The sequence below is a fragment of the Mytilus californianus genome, unplaced genomic scaffold, assembly GCF_021869535.1.
Source record: "Mytilus californianus isolate M0D057914Y unplaced genomic scaffold, xbMytCali1.0.p SCAF_3, whole genome shotgun sequence".
NCBI classification, from domain to species: Eukaryota; Metazoa; Mollusca; class Bivalvia; order Mytilida; family Mytilidae; genus Mytilus; species Mytilus californianus.
In genome coordinates this window covers 18517211-18538188 of record NW_026262679.1, presented here as the reverse complement: position 1 = coordinate 18538188, position 20978 = coordinate 18517211, and the positions used below count along the sequence as shown (strand labels likewise).

Genomic DNA, 20978 nt, shown 5'->3' with positions numbered 1-20978 from the left:
TATGCATTTGCACTAGACCTGGCGAGTAACGCCTTTCAGCGCGTAAACACTGGCAACCACACTGCAGAAAAATATGGTTATGAATCCCTAATGAAATAACTAATGTTGCATTTATTTACAATTTTGTTTTTTTAAAGAAATACTAGAGCAGGTTTCAAGATTTTCAATACAGTCAAATTTCAATTTAATGCTTCATGATTCTATTGTCTAGTTACAAGAATACAAAATAAGTGCAGCAGTTGTTGATACGAAAACGTTATTATATGCAGTCTGTATTTCCGGTTGGTAATGAAGTTGACAGTTTCAATATTCTTTTAAGCTGAAGTTTCAAGTAAAATGTATGCATTTGATGATCATCTGATAATGCTTGCATTTATCAACAAATGTTCAAATTATCAATTGCAAAACTACACTTACTATTTACCTTTATTCGTTATTCGATATTCAGATGGAAAAAAACGACTTTTAGTTGCGAACATATTTTTCTGTAGTCAGCTCAATTACTTTTCCGTATATGTGCAAGCCATTTTTGTAGAGCAAATACTAATGATGTCAGGGCACACGGAACAATAAAGCATAAGGCTACAAATATTCAAGAAGAACAAGATTGCTTAAAATCATGATAGTTCATGTAATAAGGCATCAAGCACATGCCCGCATCGACTCGGGCGTCACATAAACCTCGTAAAGGTAAATTGCAAATGTCAAATAGATTTAAACAACATCTGAAAAAAATGATGGTTAATGCAGTGTTGCATTACTTTGTTCTAATATTAGTCAAACCTTAAGAAACCGAAGCGTGCTTTCTATTATTAATATGGCGTCATACATCTTATACCATTTGAATAATTGCAGATTACGCGTTGTTTTCTTATGATGTATTTAAAGTCGGGATTCTGGGATCGCTACTAGAAATTATGAAGTTACAACATACCAGTGACTTCTTTACAATACACTTCACTCATAATTTTACTTTTCCATTACTTTCTATAATATACAACATTGTTTAAAGTGTATCCTTAATTACCAAGTGTTTCTATCCTTCCAAATTGAAAATATAGAAAATAATGTAAATTAAATGGAAAGAGATAATAGGTTTTATAGAACAATGTTATTTCGTCATTATTAAGTAGTTTCTAAATTACAGCACTCGGGACATATTGACCCGTCTGACAAGTATATAGAAATCAGTTGCGTTGACTCTGGTTATAAATTTATAACTCAAAATCAATATGAATATATAATAAAACCAATTACACCGGGATGCTAAATATATTTTTCTACGATTTCCTCATTGAAAAAGTCAGAAATAACCCAACGCTCGTATCAAAATTTAAATCACTTTGTGTAATCTACAATTAACCGTTCAGACGCTTCAAATAAATTCCAAGAATTGAATTCGTGACTGCTTCCATATAACAGATCCCTCAAAGTCTAGGCGTATTTTTGTGTTTTAAAATTAAAGTGTTTTTTTTTAATTTAATTAAGGGGAATAACCTTGAATGAATGAATTCAATTAGATAAAGGGCCCTTGAACAGCAAACATCACAACTTAAACACTATGTTCTTAAATGGGAGCATTCATGTGCATTTTGGTAAAATTAAGGCGACATTTCTTTACCGATGTTCAAATCTTGTAATACGATGAGGAAGAGACAAATTAAGGTAACAAACAAAAACTGTTGGAATCGCATGAAACCTTAAAGGTGCGACACCGGGTACTTCGACAGCGTCTCGTGTATCATCCAACATGGAAATTCATACTCAGTCAAAATGTCACAATCGGTAAAGATACAAAGCAGACGACAATGCTGTTATCTAAAGACTTAAGACCGCAAAAAACATGTTGCTACTGAGTTAAGATACCGACACATCGTATCAGTCAACCAATATCGAGGAAAAGATCAACATATGAAGCAGATCTTCAATTTTCCGTAATGTCCTTAATCTCAAGTTCACCAGGATTTTTGAAATGCGGGTTATTTGTTACAAAAACAAATCGGTCAGTAGTGATGCATAATAAGAACCCTTTGGAATGCCGACTGAAATATCAATTCAATAAACTCAACACATATGTTGTCGATCAAAAAGTCCAGCATTTTAATGATATCATCTTCGGTGGGAATCAAGATTTTGAATGACCTCAAACAAGGAACTTGTATCTGCCTTTCCCATTTTTGTAGAAAAATCTCTGTTTAATGAGACGTTGAGCATACAGTCGATCTTTCAATTGAGCATGGGGAATACTTGTGTTAAGTGTAGAAAAATCAAAAATTTTGATATAACTGCAAAATTGTAAAGATTGTGATTGAATATTTTGGAGTAGATCTTTGGAATTTTTACGAATCCACATCTGATTTACGCCGCTTGTTGAATATACCTCATCATAATAATTCTGAAAACTATCTTTTATTGTAGAAAGAATGATGGTACGAACTTTATAAAGATATTTAGTCGAACATCTGGGCGACCTTGCTATATATTGTTTAGGTAACTTAGTATTCAGTTCAAAGATGTATTATTTTTATCATCATTTTTTATGTAAATGACAAAGGAGGAGAGAAGAACGGATTTGTGATTTTCTAATATCTCCTCCTTCGTGAATGATGTAGGGTATATGTGGACTTCCCAGTTTTGTTGTGAATTCCCAGTTCTTTAGTATGAAATTCCAAATAATGTTTTTGCATATAAAACAATATTGTATGAGGCTTTGTCTGCTGGAGCAAAACAATATTTGTTGTGAAGAGAGGAAAAAGCATCCACATCATCGGGCTTCTTGATAGTTCAGAAACCCGTGAGCTCATTGTACATCGTAAGTTGTGAATGTGCTTCTAAATGCATGACCGAACAGCGTTGATCCATTCAAAGTGTCCAGTTTTGAATCATCTGTCACGCGCTTTATCCATTTTCTGGCAAAATCATCAACTGCATCCATCAGTAACCTGACATTCTTTTTCCAGTTGATGGGCTGATGAACTCGATGTGTATGGCCTTCGGCTTACAATTCTCTAAGATGCTCATCGTAAATTAGTTTTTTTTTTCATATTTGTACCATTCCTCTTTCCATCTCGACTTGTAAAATAACACATATATTAATATACAATTTAGTGTAGAAAACTACTTACTGTGGAACCATTATTATTCGTGGTCTACCAAATTTGGTGGATTTTGTGGTAAAGGTGAAACACTAATTCAAATGTTCAACAAAGTACAAATTTTCAATAGGCTTATATACAAACTTTGCCAAAACTACGAAATCAAATATCCACGAAAATACAATTTGTCCTCAAACCACGAAATTCGTACCCACGAAAATAAATGAATCGTCAATATATCTGTAATACAAATAAAAACAAGACAAACAATTATAAATACATTGACAAAGAAATGTCCGAGGTTGCTGAAAAAAAAACTCAAATTACATATTCTGTTACTGTTAAATTACGTTGTGTATTGCTTTGATGTATGTGGCGAATTATCGGAGTAGATTTCATACAGCAACACCAGTAATAGTGCAGGAAGATACGATAGCATACAATGCTAATAATAACTTTATAACCGAAATTCTTGATTTGAATATTCCAAAAGATATGGATTATAGCGCACAGCTTGTCTCTTTTACACTCAAATCGAAAAGAAAAGAAAGCTAGTGATGCCTAAATACATGAAAATCTGAGGAGCTATAGGGACAAAAAGGACCTAAAGGATTAGTCAAATCCGTATTCAAATATTGAATTGCACTGTGTCTAAATAAATGGTGATTTGATTCAGCAGCAAACGAAAAATGTAAAAAAACCATTAAGATCCAGAAATGAGTCTGGCATGTGATAATGGGACTGGATAAGACTGTTTTTTTTCTAGATATCAAACCTGCCTTTTTAAATATTCTTAGGGAACAAACAAACGGTACGTGAAACAACATACAATAAAATTTTTAAAATCGGCATTTAACTCTAAAACACGGTATAATTGATAACAAAGACACGTGAAGTAATGATCGCATCAACCGAAAGGTACCCAACCTAATCATATGGAATCATGCAGTCTTACTCTAATATCAGTAAATGGACATCATATAAGATTTCACACAGCGATGTCATTATAGTAAAGATACAATATATATAAATTTTGTTTCAGTTTGACAGCCGAATCAACAAGGCTTTCATCATATTTACTCCTTTGTTGTGATCTATTGAAATTCAGATGAACAGCATTCCTTGAAGAAAACTGATATTCTATATATATATAAGCCAATGCTACAATTTTCTTTTAAAGTTTTGCCTTCAGTCGTTCAAATATGTCTCTATTGCACTTTCTTGTAAATATAGATGCAAAGCCTACGTATTCTCAGACCAAGCATTTCATTTTAATCAAACATATTGTGGTAATTCATATCTTCAAGTTTCATATATCCACGTAAATAAATCCCAGACGACAGTTTTCGTGTAAAGTCTGGCCTTCAACTGTATATCTCTGCCCATTAGATAAATATTTAGTTTCTCGATCTCTACTATTTCAATTACTGCAAAAGATATGGACGCAGAGTCAAGCAAATAAATTAAAGCAGTAACTATCGGTAGATAACGTATATAATTAGTTAACCATGCATAGGAATGGTCCTTAGAGAGTGTTTCGTACAGAAACGATTTATTTCTATTGGAAAATAGTGTCTAGTTTCAACACTCTATGTCTGATGGTTGAAATCATGATTCCCAGTTTGCTCATTTCAAAGTGATACTGAACGATGTGAAATAGACAAGCAAACTAAATTCCATGCTACCACAAGGAAGGCATTGCTCATGTGGCCATAAATTCAATGTATGTCACCATGGTAATGTCTTTTTTTTTATATTTAAATTCGTGCAGATTATTAATGATGAACTTCGAGGTAGTGAAGATTTTCCCTATTTTATTCTATCAATGTTCTTATTTGTTACTCCTTGATCTTACTTGTTATTCCTTTCTCTATTGTTACTCCTGGTCTTACTGTTTGTTCTACGTTGTTATTCGTGTTGCAAAAATGTTTAAATATAGAATTTGCTATACGCTTTCTATACTTTATCTATATTGAATGTCGGCGTCTTTTGTGTCCAGGAATATGTTTATGTCAAGATTGAGAATTTATGAATATGAAACATAAAAAAATATCCTTACAAAAGTGTCAAAAGTTGTGTCCAGTCTATGAAAGAATACAGCTATACAGGTTAGCATTCTTCATCAGACTGCAATGAATACCAGTGTTTCATAATACACTGTTTAATTTTACGTAATATTTAGTCATTCGACAAAGAAATCATTTCATTTTCCTTCGAATTTCAGTGCTGCAGTAATTCGATACGGTCCATATTGATAAAGCATAAAAGTTAGGGTCATGTATTGCTTATTTCTTATTCGCCTTATTGCTTCATTTTTTATTTATTCCCCTAGTGACCGCTACTCAGAATGCCTTAGGTTATACGTTTTGTATCTTTAACTACGTCAATATTTAAAAACGATATGTTATCGTTTGAAAGTTCTTAGGTTAAACTTCAGTGAGTTCACACTCTCAATGTCTATGTAATGTTTTGTTGACTTGATTATCATTTCGATGTTTTTTTGTGCTTTGCCATGTGCGAGTTCTATATATGTCCCCTTGCATATTATGATCTCATCGTCCCTTTATCAGTCGGTCATGATACGATAGTAATCTTTATGTTTAAATGCAAAAATTATTTTATTCATTATTTCAAATGTATCTTTATCACAGATTTCCGGTAAAGGGACTGAACCGGTTGCCATACCTTTATTTGTATTCTATAATAGCAAAATGTATGCAAGGATGGTTGCCTTCGTTTACTGCATTGAGAACTATTCGCATGTCATGTTTTATGGGATCGCAGTGCTTATTAATTGATTTACACACGTTTTTATTGCATGATATAGTTTGCGAAAATGTCACATAAGGCTGTGACGTATAAAACTAGAGACTGTGTCGCTCACCTGCATCTTCAAAAATGGCCATTTTAGTACAAATCAGCATTAAAGGGGAACAACTGTAAATGAGTTGACTGACAATTTCAGTAATGTTGACATATTTGTAGATCTTATCCAGTTTTCAATACAATAGGTAACAATGGGAAAAATCATCATTAAAATAACTTCAATAAGGTGTCGACTAACGATTTTGGTCATGTTGACTTATTTGAAGATCTTGTCTTGTTGATCATTTTTGCTTGGTATTGATTCTATCTATCTATTATAGTTTTTAAGATATTAGCCAAAAACGTAAAAAAATGGTAACAATAGTCATTAAAAGGCAATAACTCTAATAAGGAGTTTTGATCAAGTTTGACTCGTTTGTAGGATTTGTCTTACTGATCATTTTTGCTTTTTAAAGTTTATGTCTATCTATTATAATTTTCGAGATAATAGGGGAAAAAATTAAAAACGTGGTAAAATTCATTATTTAAGGGCAATAACTCCTACTAGAAGTCGTCTGACAGTTTTGATGCAAATAGACAATAAGTAGAGCTCAATATTCTGAACATTTTTGCTCTTGTAAGAATTTCTCTTTTTATAGCGGGTTTCAAAATAATAGGCAAAATTTGCATTTTACCCCTATGTTCTATTTTTAGCCATGTCGGCCATCTTGGTTGGCAGGTGGGGTCATCGGACACATTTTTAAAACTAGATACCCCAATAATGATTGTGGCTAAGTTTGGTTAGATCTGGCCCAGTAGTTTCAGAGGAGAAGATTTTTGTAAAAGTTAACAGACGACGACGGACGACGAACGCCAAGGCCTTATAGGCCAGCTGAGATTAAACACTACGATGTCGATATACTTTCAGTCAAGAAACTAACCTACATCAATTTCGTAGCAATACAGGTTAAAAACATGATTCCTTTCCTCTTGCCATACGTTGGAAAATCACATCATTTAAGAGATCTTGAATCATTTTTGCTGCCAATAGAGAAATAAAATCAAGAAAGAATCTTTCTTAGGACGGAAGAACAGCATTACGGAAATTGAAGAATGATAAAGCAATTAGAATTCTTCCTCATGCTGTTCTTTAAAGTGCAGTTGAACTAGCATATGACAGTTTTGACAAATCAAACTTCAAAGTGGATGTACCGCTAGGCAATGTTGTAATAAATCTGCTGAAACTCATTATAAAAACAATTATTTGAATTTGAAGGAAGCTAAATGAACAAATAACAGAAATGGCGTTTGGTGTAGTTCCTCCTACAGACGTCTCAGATAAACTGTGAAATAGGGACTCAAAAAAATCACTGCATTTCAACGAATATAGTTCCTTTTAATTAGAGTGTAGTTTTTCTTAATTTTTTTTCTTTCCCTTCCTCACTCATTTCTTAGTTTTTTTTCGGGTGGAAATAAAAGAAGAGAGGTGAAATAAACTTTTGGATGTTGTATTTTAACTGATTTTGATATGGAAAGAGTGATTAGGCCAGGTGCAAAAAGGTGATATTTACAGTTTTCGGAACATCTCTTGACTTGTCCATAGGGGTATGGATGTGTATTGGCTAAATTTGTAAGAGTCATTGGTTCAATCTTTCTGAATTTTCAGTGGCGGATCCAGAGGGGGGCGTAGAGGGCGTACGCCCCCCCGTTGCTTGAACTTTTTTTTTTTTTTTTTTTTGTAAAATGATGAATCAGACTAGACTTCGTGAACTTTGCCATTTCCCGGTCGTGTATTTAATTTTTATGCGACAATTCTTTACTTATAAAGATATTTTTCGCTCGTATTTACTGTAATATATTATTGATTATGTCAGTCATATGTTTCGCTACGGTGGAGTTGATCTGTACTTTTGAAACGTCACTCAGTCATTTTGGAATTAAAATTACAGTAACACATTGCTTAGGCGGAGGATGACAAGCATGACGCCTTCAAAGCGACAAAGGATTGAGCAAGAACGTATTGACCGTGGCTTCTATTTCATATTTCCACTCAACAGAAAGTAATACTCTATTACACTCTCGTGAAAAAAAATGTTCCACGGCAAAATTATTTACCTACGAAAATATGTTTAACCCCACACGCCCCAGCCAATTAATAACATTGCTGAATAATGATCCCCAGTCAGTAAGCTCTAGATATATTTAAAGTCTAAGGTACGGACCATTTGATTTGATAGGGCAGTCTGAGATATTTTAGAGAAAAAATTCTTACCCTGATTTTTGCCTTAAACAAAAATTCTATCCGTATCTGTAATGAAAACAATTATCGTGTCCCCTTTTTTGCTATAAGAAAAAAAAATCCAACAGAATTATTTAGCATTAAATGAACATGGTGAATAAAAAATGGGCGTAATTTTCGTTGTCATTTGATTTTCAGACTCATTCGTAGCCGTTGGTTGATTTGGAACCCCTCACTTCCCTTGTTGAGTGAAACATTTCACCCAAACATTTGGATAAAAATTGCTTGTTTGTCTTTGTTCGTGTCGGTCGTATTATAAACTTCATTGAATAGCCGTATATCATGTTTACAACAAGTAATCTATGAGGTTATGCTAACTAACCATACAACAAACGAGAATTTTCCATGTCCATTTTTTACTGACAAATCCCACATCAAATATATTAGTACATAGCTTTAGATCCATTCAATCATTTTATAATAGACAACTAATGGGGAGAATGCGGCATCAAAAATGTCCAACCCAAGCTTACCGGCACTTTAACTATAAAATATACATACCCCACGTTAGGAACCGTCACTAAAAATGTGCATTTTACACTTATCTTATGTTTTGTAGCCAAAAAAAAAGGTCCAAAAAAATTTTCGCCACGCTCCGCTCGGCAAATATTACATACTACGCCCCCCCTTTCCAAAATCCTGGATCCGCCCCTGATTTTGGATATATTTTTGGACTAGTACTATACATTACACACACAAAAGATTTGACAAAAATGCAAGGTGCAATTTTTTTAATGAAACAAAACGTTATAAAGAACTAATAGGGGAATTTAATTGTGGTTTGTGGCCAACATAAAGATAAAATATCTTATCATGGCAGATACAGGGACGATAGATTAATAACATGCAATGGAACATAGGAATGGTATAAAAGTTTATTTTTCATTAGGCAAATAGTTATGACCCCTTACTGAAAAAAAGAGTCGAATGATACCAAGAGGACATTTAAAACAACTGATAAGTAGAAGAGAAATTGCCACCGTCACGCGAAAACGAATACAAAACAACAAGATAAACAAGTCAACAAAATACGACATAGAAAACGAAAGAATGAGATTACTGAAGTACACCTACGAAATTTCAATCGCAAATACAGGGAAGATGGATTCATCATATATAATTAAAAATAGGATGAAATAAAGATTTGTTTTCGTATAGCAGATAACTAAAGTTTGCTTATGAAATCACAAACGATAAAATATCGTTCTTAAATGTTACCTATGGCATTCTAGGCCTTGAAATACATTTATCTGCATCGGAATAGCTGTCACTCTCATCATGTCTTCCGGGGATTGATAAAAGGTGGTACAATGTGGCCGAGATAAAATATCTATATAAAAAAGTTACCATAACAAATTAATACACAACATCTAACTAATTTCAATTAAATTAGATAGGGTTTGTTATAACACCGAAACAGATGATATTTTTAGAGATAATTTATCAATCAAACGTACTGTATTTTTCAACAAAGAATTCAAAGGAAACATATTCCTTTTACTTAAACAAGAGTGCACATGCTGAAATGTCTCACCTGCTTTACTGATCATTGATTTTATGTTGATAGTCCTAAATATAAAGCTTTATTACAAGAATCATATAAACTTAACATGATCCAAGAAAATGAGACCAAGGTCAGATAAACCAAACAGGAAATACATGCACATCTTACAATCATTCCATACACAAAATATAGTTGACCTTTTGCCTACAGTTCTTTTTAAAGAAACAAACTTAACCAGGAAAATTTAACATTGACCAATGAACCATGAAAATGAGGTCAAGGTCAGATGATACCTGCCAGACAGACATGTACACCTAACAATCATTCCATAACCAAATATAGTTGACCTATTGCTTATAGTTTAAGAAAACCAGACCAAAACACAAAAACTTAACACTAAGCAATGAACAGTGAAAATGAGGTCAAGGCCAAATAAAACCTGCAAGACTGACATGTACCTATTTCCATACACCAAATATAGTTGACCTATTGCATATAGTATTAGAAAAAAAGATCAAAACGCAAAAACTTACTTTAACCACTGAACCATGAAAATGAGGTCAAGGTCAAATGACATCTGCCAGTTGGACATGTACATCTTACAATCAAGAGAAAACTGTCTGACAGACACGAGGACCTTGCAAGGTAGGCACATACCAAATATAGTTATCCTATTACTCATAAGAGAGAAAATAAGAATACTAAAAATCCTAACTTTTTTTTCCAGTAGTCACTGAACCATGAAAATGAGGTCAAGGGCAATGGACATATGACCGACTGAAACTTCATAACATAAGGCATCTATATACAAATTATGAAGGATCCAGGTCTTCTACCTTCTGAAATATTAAGATTTTAAGACGTTTTTTAACGCTGCCATGGCCGCTGCCACCGGATCACTATCCCTATGTCGAGCTTTCTGCGACAGAAGTAGCAGGCTCGACAAATACTAAATATACATAAAATAAAATGTAAGACTGCATGTATTTATTGCAGTTTGACTTAAAACGTCGACAAGATTTTAAGGATGAATTAATTGTTACAAACATAGTACATATGTTTTGTTGGAGAAATGCTTAGTAGATCAAAATATAATAGTGGCAGTTTAACACATGATGATGACAGATCTGTCATATAAGTAATTGATAAAGAATTTGAATAGGACCATATTGATATATGTGAATATTTAAATATTTCATTATTTTATTGTAATGCATCTCAAGAAGACCATCCAAAGCTTTAACCGTAAGGTTTAAAGAATTTGGGTAAAAAACTATAACATTATACAGATACCCACTTCTCCATGATATTGGTTTCGCTTTCAATAAAACACCAAAAAAGAAAATATTTAGACCTTGTATTTGTGAAAGTATTTTTCTCTGTGACAATTCCAACATTTTCTTGTCAATCACATGTAGTTTCATTACACGTAGTCAATACTTACACCTTGGTATAGTATATCTGGGACTATTTTTTACTTTCTATGTATTAAATAATCGTTTCTTTTATAACAGTAGTCCAGCGGTGAGGAAGTTTAGGTGACATATATTGAATTGTTTGCCTACTAGGCTTCACATCAGTCTTTTCAAGAATAAATGCTCTCAACCCCTTTTCAATCCAAAAGCCTCGATTTTTCTGAATCTGATCTCCACTTGACTTGTAAGATCCACCCTAGAATTATGAATCAGTAGCTGTCATCAGGAATGGAAATACCTTCTGATGTCATTATAAAACATGTATCAAACATAGCGATACATACACTGAATGGAAATACCTTCTGATGTCATTATAAAACATGTATCAAACCTAGCGATACATACACAGAATGGAAATACCTTCTGATGTCATTATAAAACATGTATCAAACCTAGTGATACATACACTGAATGGAAATACCTTCTGATGTCATTATAAAACATGTATCAAACCTAGCGATACATACACTGAATGGAAATACCTTCTGATGTCATTATAAAACATGTATCAAACCTAGTGATACATACACTGAATGGAAATACCTTCTGATGTCATTATAAAACATGTATCAAACCTAGCGATACATACACTGAATGGAAATACCTTCTGATGTCATAATAAAACATGTATCAAACCTAGCGATACATACACAGAATGGAAATACCTTCTGATGTCATTATAAAACATGTATCAAACCTAGCGATACATACACAGAATGGAAATACCTTCTGATGTCATTATAAAACATGTATCAAACCTAGTGATACATACACTGAATGGAAATACCTTCTGATGTCAATATAAAACATGTACCAAACATAGGGATACATACACTGAATGGAAATACCTTCTGATGTCATTATAAAACAGGTATCAAACCTAGCGATACATACACAGAATGGAAATACCTTCTGATGTCATTATAAAACATGTATCAAACATAGCAATACATACACTGAATGGAAATACCTTCAGATGTCAATATAAAACAGGTATCAAACCTAGCGATACATACACTGAATGGAAATACCTTCTGACGTCATTATAAAACATGTATCAAACCTAGTGATACATACACTGAATGGAAATACCTTCAGATGTCAATATAAAACATGTATCAAACATAGGGATACATACACTGAATGGAAATACCTTCAGATGTCAATATAAAACATGTATCAAACATAGGGATACATACACAGAATGGAAATACCTTCAGATGTCAATATAAAACATGTATCAAACCTAGCGATACATACACAGAATGGAAATACCTTCTGATGTAATTATAAAACAGGTATCAAACCTAGCGATACATACACTGAATACATACACTGAATGGAAATACCTTCTGATGTCAATATAAAACATGTATCAAACATAGCGATACATACACTGAATGGAAATACCTTCAGATGTCAATATAAAACATGTATCAAACATAGGGATACATACACAGAATGGAAATACCTTCAGAACATACACAGAATGGAAATACCTTCAGATGTCAATATAAAACATGTATCAAACCTAGCGATACATACACAGAATGGAAATACCTTCTAATGTCATTATAAAACATGTATCAAACATAGGGATACATACACAGAATGGAAATACCTTCTGATGTCATTATAAAACATGTATCAAACCTAGCGATACATACACTGAATGGAAATACCTTCTGATGTCATTATAAAACAGGTACCAAACCTAGCGATACATACACTGAATGGAAATACCTTCTGATGTCATTATAAAACATGTATCAAACCTAGTGATACATACACTGAATGGAAATACCTTCTGATGTCATTATAAAACAGGTACCAAACCTAGCGATACATACACAGAATGGAAATACCTTCTGATGTCATTATAAAACATGTATCAAACATAGCGATACATACACTGAATGGAAATACCTTCTGATGTCATTATAAAACAGGTACCAAACCTAGCGATACATACACAGAATGGAAATACCTTCTGATGTCATTATAAAACAGGTACCAAACCTAGCGATACATACACAGAATGGAAATACCTTCTGATGTCATTATAAAACATGTATCAAACATAGCGATACATACACTGAATGGAAATACCTTCTGATGTCATTATAAAACAGGTACCAAACCTAGCGATACATACACTGAATGGAAATACCTTCTGATGTCATTATAAAACAGGTACCAAACCTAGCGACACATACACAGAATTTATAAAGGCTGTGCAGACAATATAAACTTGATTATACATTCAACAAGCAAGCAAAACAAACTTATGTTTAAATTAACATCCCCAGATTAAAATATAATCAATCACAACACCCTATAAAAATTAAACTACAGTATTTCACATCAAAAGAACAAACTTTTGGTGGCAGCCAGTTAAGCTCCCCAAATGGCCTTCATACTTCAAGTAATGGGTTTCTTAGTATCCGAAGTAGCCTTCAATACATGTATGTGCTGAGGGTAAAATACAGACCATCACACTATCTCAGTTTGTTTCCTGTTTTAGGCAGTATGTTTTCTGCCACAATAACATTTCAAACTAAATATTCATAGGGACTCACCATATCTGTACTCCCATTCGTGTCTTTCTCAGTGAACATTTGACTCTAGTATAGAACAATAACTGTTGTTTGATGCATTCGACAGGAGAAAATGTTGAAAAAATTTGGCCTAACTTGAAAAAAATTATGAAGTTTAAAAAAAAGTTGCTATACATTAGATATTTTTAAAAGTGAATTTGAACATTTCCATTGTTTGCATTCTGGGTTGTTTGCATTCTGGGTATTTCTCATTTTAGTAAAACTTTAGAATTTGATTAATCTAAAGTGCACTTTCAAGTTGCACTAACAATTTTACTGTTTTAATTCAAGCTTCACTGATGAGTTTTATGTAGACAAAATGCACGTCAATATCAAATTCTTAGCATTGTATCGTTGATGAGTTTTAAATATAATGGTTTACTTTGACCTATAATGGTTTACTTTTAAAAATTGTGACTTGGATAGAGAGTTGTCTCATTGGCACTCATACCACATCTTCTTATATCTATAAAACTATAGCAAAAATATACTGGATTGTGATGTGATTGTAAATAAGAGCTATCCACAGAATACCTAAGGACAAAGATGCATACAGACTTCAACAATGAGAAAAAACCCAAATATTATATAGTGTTAAAAAAAGATCAGTCCATACAAGTTACAGGGGTAGTGCAATTAGCCACATAAGACAGTTCCGAATAAAATAAAAGGATGAACTATACTATAGACTCATCAGAATCAGCTGTGACTCACCACTTCAAAAAGTGTTAAATCCCAGGACTCACCCTAAACATATCCTAGCGAGAAACCCGGCAATTCATTAAAAAAAATAATCCACAGGATATTTTTTATAATTATTTATTAATCTAAGTATTCAAACAATTTGGCCTTTTGGAAATCAGTTCAGCTTATAAATATACTTTTAGTTTCTAAAAATCTGTTTTGAAAGTCTGTAAAGTTATCAAATAAAAATTGTTGTGAAAGAGCAATAAAATGTATTAACTTTTCAATAGGTTTACAAATATGATTGATGTTGTAAACAAAAATAGAAAAATACTAACACAAGAGAAAAAGTGATGACTATTGTTAAGTATATGCTGCCACAATATTATTATATAATAATCATAATTCAGTTCTCTTAATATTGTATACAAATAATATAACGTCACAGTACCCAGATTGCACCGAGTACCCAAATTGCACCTTTTTAGAAAAAATAGCAGCGAAAATTCAACAAGTTTCCTTAGGGACTAAACAATTTGTATTTTTTTATTATTTGACATTATGCTCGTCTTTCAAATAGGTAAATATATTTAAATATTCACATAACGTTCACAGTATACATCAACAGATGAAGTACTCACTCGAAAAAGTAAACCTACGGAAACGTTGCCATGCATGGTCCACAAAATGAGCAAATAAAATATGTTACGAGCATCCATTTCTTAAAAAATTCATAAGGGTTCCACGGAACCCAGTGTCTCGCCTACTTTTGCTGTTGTCTATGTAATCTTTTGATTGTAAGAAGATAGTTTATGAATCTAATAAATGTTTTAAAAACTTTAACTGCAGACTGTATTTAATGTTAACTCGAAGAAAAACTAAGTCCATTTATAAGTAAAATACGGATAAACAGGTACAAAATTTTAACAAAATTTCCTTCTTGATATTAGCTTTTGATCATTAACAAGCTTCAGTCCAAGTTTGGTACAAATCCAGGATAGTTTAAGAAAGTTATTAAAATTTTAAAAACTTTAACCACAGAGTGAATGTATTGTTTCCTGGCGGAAAAACTAAGTCCATTTATAAGTAAAATACGGAAAAAATAAATTTTTTTTGAACAAATTTACTTCTGGATACTATCTTATGATCATAAACAAGCTTCTGTCCAAGTTTGGTACAAATCCAGGATAGTTTAAGAAAGTTATTAAAATTTTAAAAACTTTAACCACAGAGTGAATGTAATGTTTCTCGGCAGAAAACTAAGTCCATTTACAAGTAAAATACGGAAAAACAGGAATTTTATTTTTACAAAATTTACTTCTGGGTAGGATCTTATGATCATAAACAAGCTTCTGTCCAAGTTTGGTAGAAATCCAGGATAGTTTAAGAAAGTTATTAAAATTTCAAAAACTTTAACCACAGAGTGAATATTTGTGGACGCCGCCGACGGAATGTAGGATCGCTATGTCTCGCTTTTTCGACTAAAGTCGAAGGCTCGACAAAAATGAATAGTAAGCATAGACTAATGTCAAATTGTTCTAAATATTTGAAGAAACATAACAAAACATCTGTTATTCGGTTTTTAAGGATGCGAATTGAAGCATGGATGCAATTTGGGTACTCCTCATTTATACAGAATCATGGATCGTTTGGAGGTCGGTTCAAACCCATTTTTCTATGATTCAATATGGATTCAAAATTAAATTGGTGGAACTATATAGTAAATAAGGAAACATCTACAAAAATAAACACAGAATGGAAACTTTTGTCTGGATCATAAATAAACGTAGGTGAAAAAACTGTCAAAATAGGTGCAATTTGGGTACCCTCACATTAGATATTTCTTCTAGTAAGCTGGAATGGAGTTAAACATGATACAGAATACGAGACACTATAGTGTCAATCTATTCACAAAAACATCTTACAGGTATTAATCTATTAATCAAGTATTCTTTCAAGAATAACAACATCAAAGAGAAATCAGTTTAACAAATATGTTAATGCTATGTTATTTTCAGTCAAGAGTGATGGAATATTTCCTGTTTAGCATATTTATATTTTTACCCATCATTCCAGAAATAAGAAACCTCTCAAATTTATAATCTAAAATTGTGAAAAAAAACCAGAATATAATGGCTGATTCAAAGTACAGTTAAAAAATATAATTGTATACCCGGTAAATAGACACTCTATTTTCACAAAATCGTCTACTTTTTATTGCTATTATTGATCATTTTAAATATTTCTAATATTGCATAATATTTATTGCTGTAATATCAAACTATACCTGTATTGTATATTCTCTCCTTTAATTTTAAAAACTCACTTTGATATGGGATATACAGGTTTTCATATCAATTAAATGTTCAATGCTTATTTCAAATGTTTATTAAAATATCAGCAGTTTTTTAATGATTGTATCTGTTAAACAACTCATGTAATACTTCTTCCCCATCATCCCACTTCTTTCTTTTAATTAGCAAATATCAGAAAATCTTAAAAATTTAGTTAAAATAAATGCTCTTTTTGAAGTGAAATCTTTGGCCTTAATTTCAAATTCTACACATTTTTTTGTTTATCAAAGACGAAAATATATTTAATGAGGTGTGTATTCAATGAATTTTTGTTAATTATATACAATATACAACATATTAAAAATATAAATTTATATTCAATGATCATAAAGCAGACTACAAAATATACAAATCTTGTTTCATATAAATATTAACAAAAATAAACTGATTGATATGTTTACATCTCATTTACATAAAAAAAAATAAACATGTTCATATTCATCAACTTCAAAGCACTACAAAATGTATAGAAAACTACAACAATTTTTCTCTCATTTTTTTGGGATTCATGATTTTTGTGAAATAAAATATGGAGAGTCAAAGTCTTCCCAATATCGATAGTATATTTGATAAGTGTTACAACACAAAAATACTTTAGGTTATTCTAACTGCCACTTTTTTCTATATTTGATAACTTTAACATTTATTTTAATGTAATAAATGTTCTTTGACAACTGATTCTAAATAGGGGAGGTAAATCCACCTCATCATACATAGGAAACCCTGTAGGGTATTATTTAAGATTTTTTACTATCACTATACCCAATTGTCAAACCTCTCCTTTGCCAATTTATGATGTAACGAGTTCAGGAGGATATTTTCTCAGATTGTCTATAAGTTATTATTAAAAAGTCCATTTGATTGTGTCAGCTTTTGTAAAATAACCCTTATTTTTTTTTACCTGGAATGTAATAGTTTATAATTAATATAAAGTTACATGATATTGTATCAGTAAATATATTACAAACAAGAGTGCACACGCTGAAATGTCTCGCCTTCTTTACTAATCATTGATATTATGTTGATAGTCCTAAATATAAAGCTTTATTACAACTGTCACATAAACTTAACATTAACCAAGTAAACTAAACATTGACCAATGAACCATGAAAATAAGGTCAAGGTCAGATGAACCATGCTAGGCAGGCATGTACAGCTAACAATTCTTCCATACAACAAATATAGTTGACCTATTGCTTATAGTTTAAGAAAAACAGACCAAAACACAAAAACTTAACACTGAGCAATGAACCTTGAAAATGAGGTCAAGGTCAAATAAAACCTGCGTGACTGCCAAATAGATCATAAAATATTTCCATACACCAAATATAGTTGAACTATTGCATATAGTATTAGAAAAAAAGACCAAAACTCAAAAAACTTAACTTTGACCACTGAACCATGAAAATGAGGTCATGGTCAGATGACACCTGCCCGCTAGACATGTACACCTTACAATCATGCCATACACCAAATATAGTAGACCTATTGCATACAGTATAAGAAAAACAGACCAAAACACAAAAACTTAACTATAACCACTGAACCATGAAAATGAGGTCAAGGTCAGATGACACCTGCCAGTTGGACATGTACACCTTACAGTCCTTCCATACACCGAATATACAAGACCTATTGCTTATAGTATCTGAGATATGGACTTGACCACCAAAACTTAACCTTGTTCACTGATCCATAAAATGAGGTCGAGGTCAAGTGAAAACTGTCTGACGGGCATGAGGACCTTGCAAGGTACGCACATACCAAATATAGTTGAACTATTGCATATAGTATTAGAAAAAAAGACCAAAACTCAAAAACTTAACTTTGACCACTGAACCATGAAAATGAGGTCAAGGTCAGATGACACCTGCCCACTAGACATGTTCACCTTACAATCATTCCATACACCAAATAAAGTAGACCTATGGCATACAGTATAAGAAAAACAGACCAAAACACAAAAACTTAACTATAACCACTGAACCATGAAATGAGGTCAAGGTCAGATGACACCTGCCAGTTGGACATGTACACCTTACAGTCCTTCCATACACCGAATATACAAGACCTATTGCTTATAGTATCTGAGATATGGACTTGACCACCAAAACTTAACCTTGTTCACTGATCCATAAAATGAGGTCGAGGTCAAGTGAAAACTGTCTGACGGGCATGAGGACCTTGCAAGGTACGCACATACCAAATATAGTTATCCTATTACTTATAATAAGAGAGAATCTAACATTACAAAAAATCTGAACTTTTTTTTCAAGTAGTCACTGAACCATGAAAATGAGGTCAAGGACATTGGACATGTGACTGACGGAAACTTCGTAACATGAGGCATCCATATACAAAGTATGAAGCATCCAGACCTTCCACCTTCTAAAATATAAAGCTTTTAAGAAGTTAGCTAACGCCGCCGCCGCCGCCGCCGGATCACTATCCCTATGTCGAGCTTTCTGCGACAAAAGTCGCAGGCTCGACAAAAATGATATATGAATTTGAAAGATGCAAACATGTAGTACAAAACTGTGCAAAGCTTTATATAGTTTCTGATATTTAAAAGAATACCATTTTCCATTAGCTCCACAATATAATGCCCAAAGAGTTTATAATACAACAAAGATCAGATTGTCAATAACAACACTGTTCAATATTCAAAACAGCCTCTCCAGCAAATTTAAAAAAAAGGGAGTATTTGCCGATATATATCACATCTCATATTTAACCCTTTATATGGTGGTTTTCTTGATACCAGGGTTTTGACAATTTTCAATCAATTGAATGGTGGTAACTAAGGGAATAAAGGTAAAATAATTGGTGGTAGCTTAGCAAATAAAAGGTGAAATGTTTGCTGGTAGCTTAGCAAATAAAAGGTGAAATGTTTGCTGGTAGCTTAGCAATAAAAGGTAAAGAACAAAAAAAGAAAAAAAAGAAAAAAAAGTTTAAAGTTATTGGTATCTGTTCAGTGAGAAAAAGTAGCAAATACCTTGCAGGTAGTTATACATAGTAAATACCTTGCAGGTAGTTATATATAGTAAGTACCTTGCAGGTAGTTATACATAGTAAATACCTTGCAGGTAGTTATACATAGCAAATACCTTGCAGGTAGTTATACATAGTAAATACCTTGCAGGTAGTTATACATAGTAAATACCTTGCAGGTAGTTATACATAGTAAATACCTTGCAGGTAGTTATACATAGCAAATACCTTGCAGGTAGTTTTACCAAATTCTAATCATGGTTTGTGTAAGGCTGTTGTTCATATCAACATAATATTAGTGACAATCTCAAAAAGAGGTAACTGTAGCAATATATATATATATATATATTTGTATAATTACAAGAAATTTGAAGGCTTACAGTGAATATATAAAATGCAAAATTAAAAATCTATTATAGCTAATATCTACAGATTTTATAGATTTAAAGTACTTTGTAGTTTTCAAACTCCCAGGGCCAACAAAAAAGGTTTTTAACAAAACTACTCCTTTTTTTTAAATCTAGCTTTATTTTACACATATTTTTTGGCAGACTAAAAAATTTTATAACTAAAATATATACTAACAAGGCTGAGTTTGACCTGCTGGAGAACTTTAAGCAGTACAAAGGCTCAAAAGAAAATCCCACATGTTTTTATTTTAGCCTGAGTAAGAAGATCACACCTCCTGAGATCAGTTGATTGTGTACCCTGATTTTGTACCAACAATTTGATCCTAATTCTTCTCCTCTTCCGACTGTAATCACAACCATTGGTTTCTATGGTGTCATCTATTTGTCCTCTGCCTCAGTGTAGAAAGCATCAATTGTCTTTTTATACATCTTTGTTACCACTGGACGTCTCAATTTCAATGTAGGACCTGAATAGTTCAATAAAAGAAGAGCAAATAAAATTAATGAAGAAAAAATGACATCTATAATCTCTAAAGTCATTTTACAAATTACAAAAAAAATCATTTACCATCAGATTATATATATTAAACTGATATAAAAAGAATGTGTATGTATCCTTCTAACTATTATAAAAAGAATGTGTATGTATCCTTCTAACTGTTGTAAAAAGAATGTGTATGTATCCTTCTAACTGTTATAAAAAGAATGTGTATGTATCCTTCTAACTGTTATAAAAAGAATGTGTATGTATCCTTCTAAGTCAG

General features: G+C 32.3%; 1 protein-coding gene across 26 annotated transcripts in view; it reads right to left on the bottom strand.

Moving 5' to 3' along the window:
• Positions 1-14578: 14578 nt before the first annotated feature.
• Positions 14579-20978, bottom strand: part of LOC127734056 (long-chain-fatty-acid--CoA ligase ACSBG2-like) — a 48416-nt gene continuing 42016 nt past the window's right edge. For all 26 annotated transcript variants that reach the window (XM_052243627.1, XM_052243625.1, XM_052243626.1 and 23 more), the window contains one exon: positions 14579-20681. In XM_052243627.1, the coding sequence (XP_052099587.1) occupies positions 20593-20681 (89 nt within the window). In that variant the 3' untranslated portion in view covers positions 14579-20592. The remainder of the gene's footprint in view (positions 20682-20978) is intronic.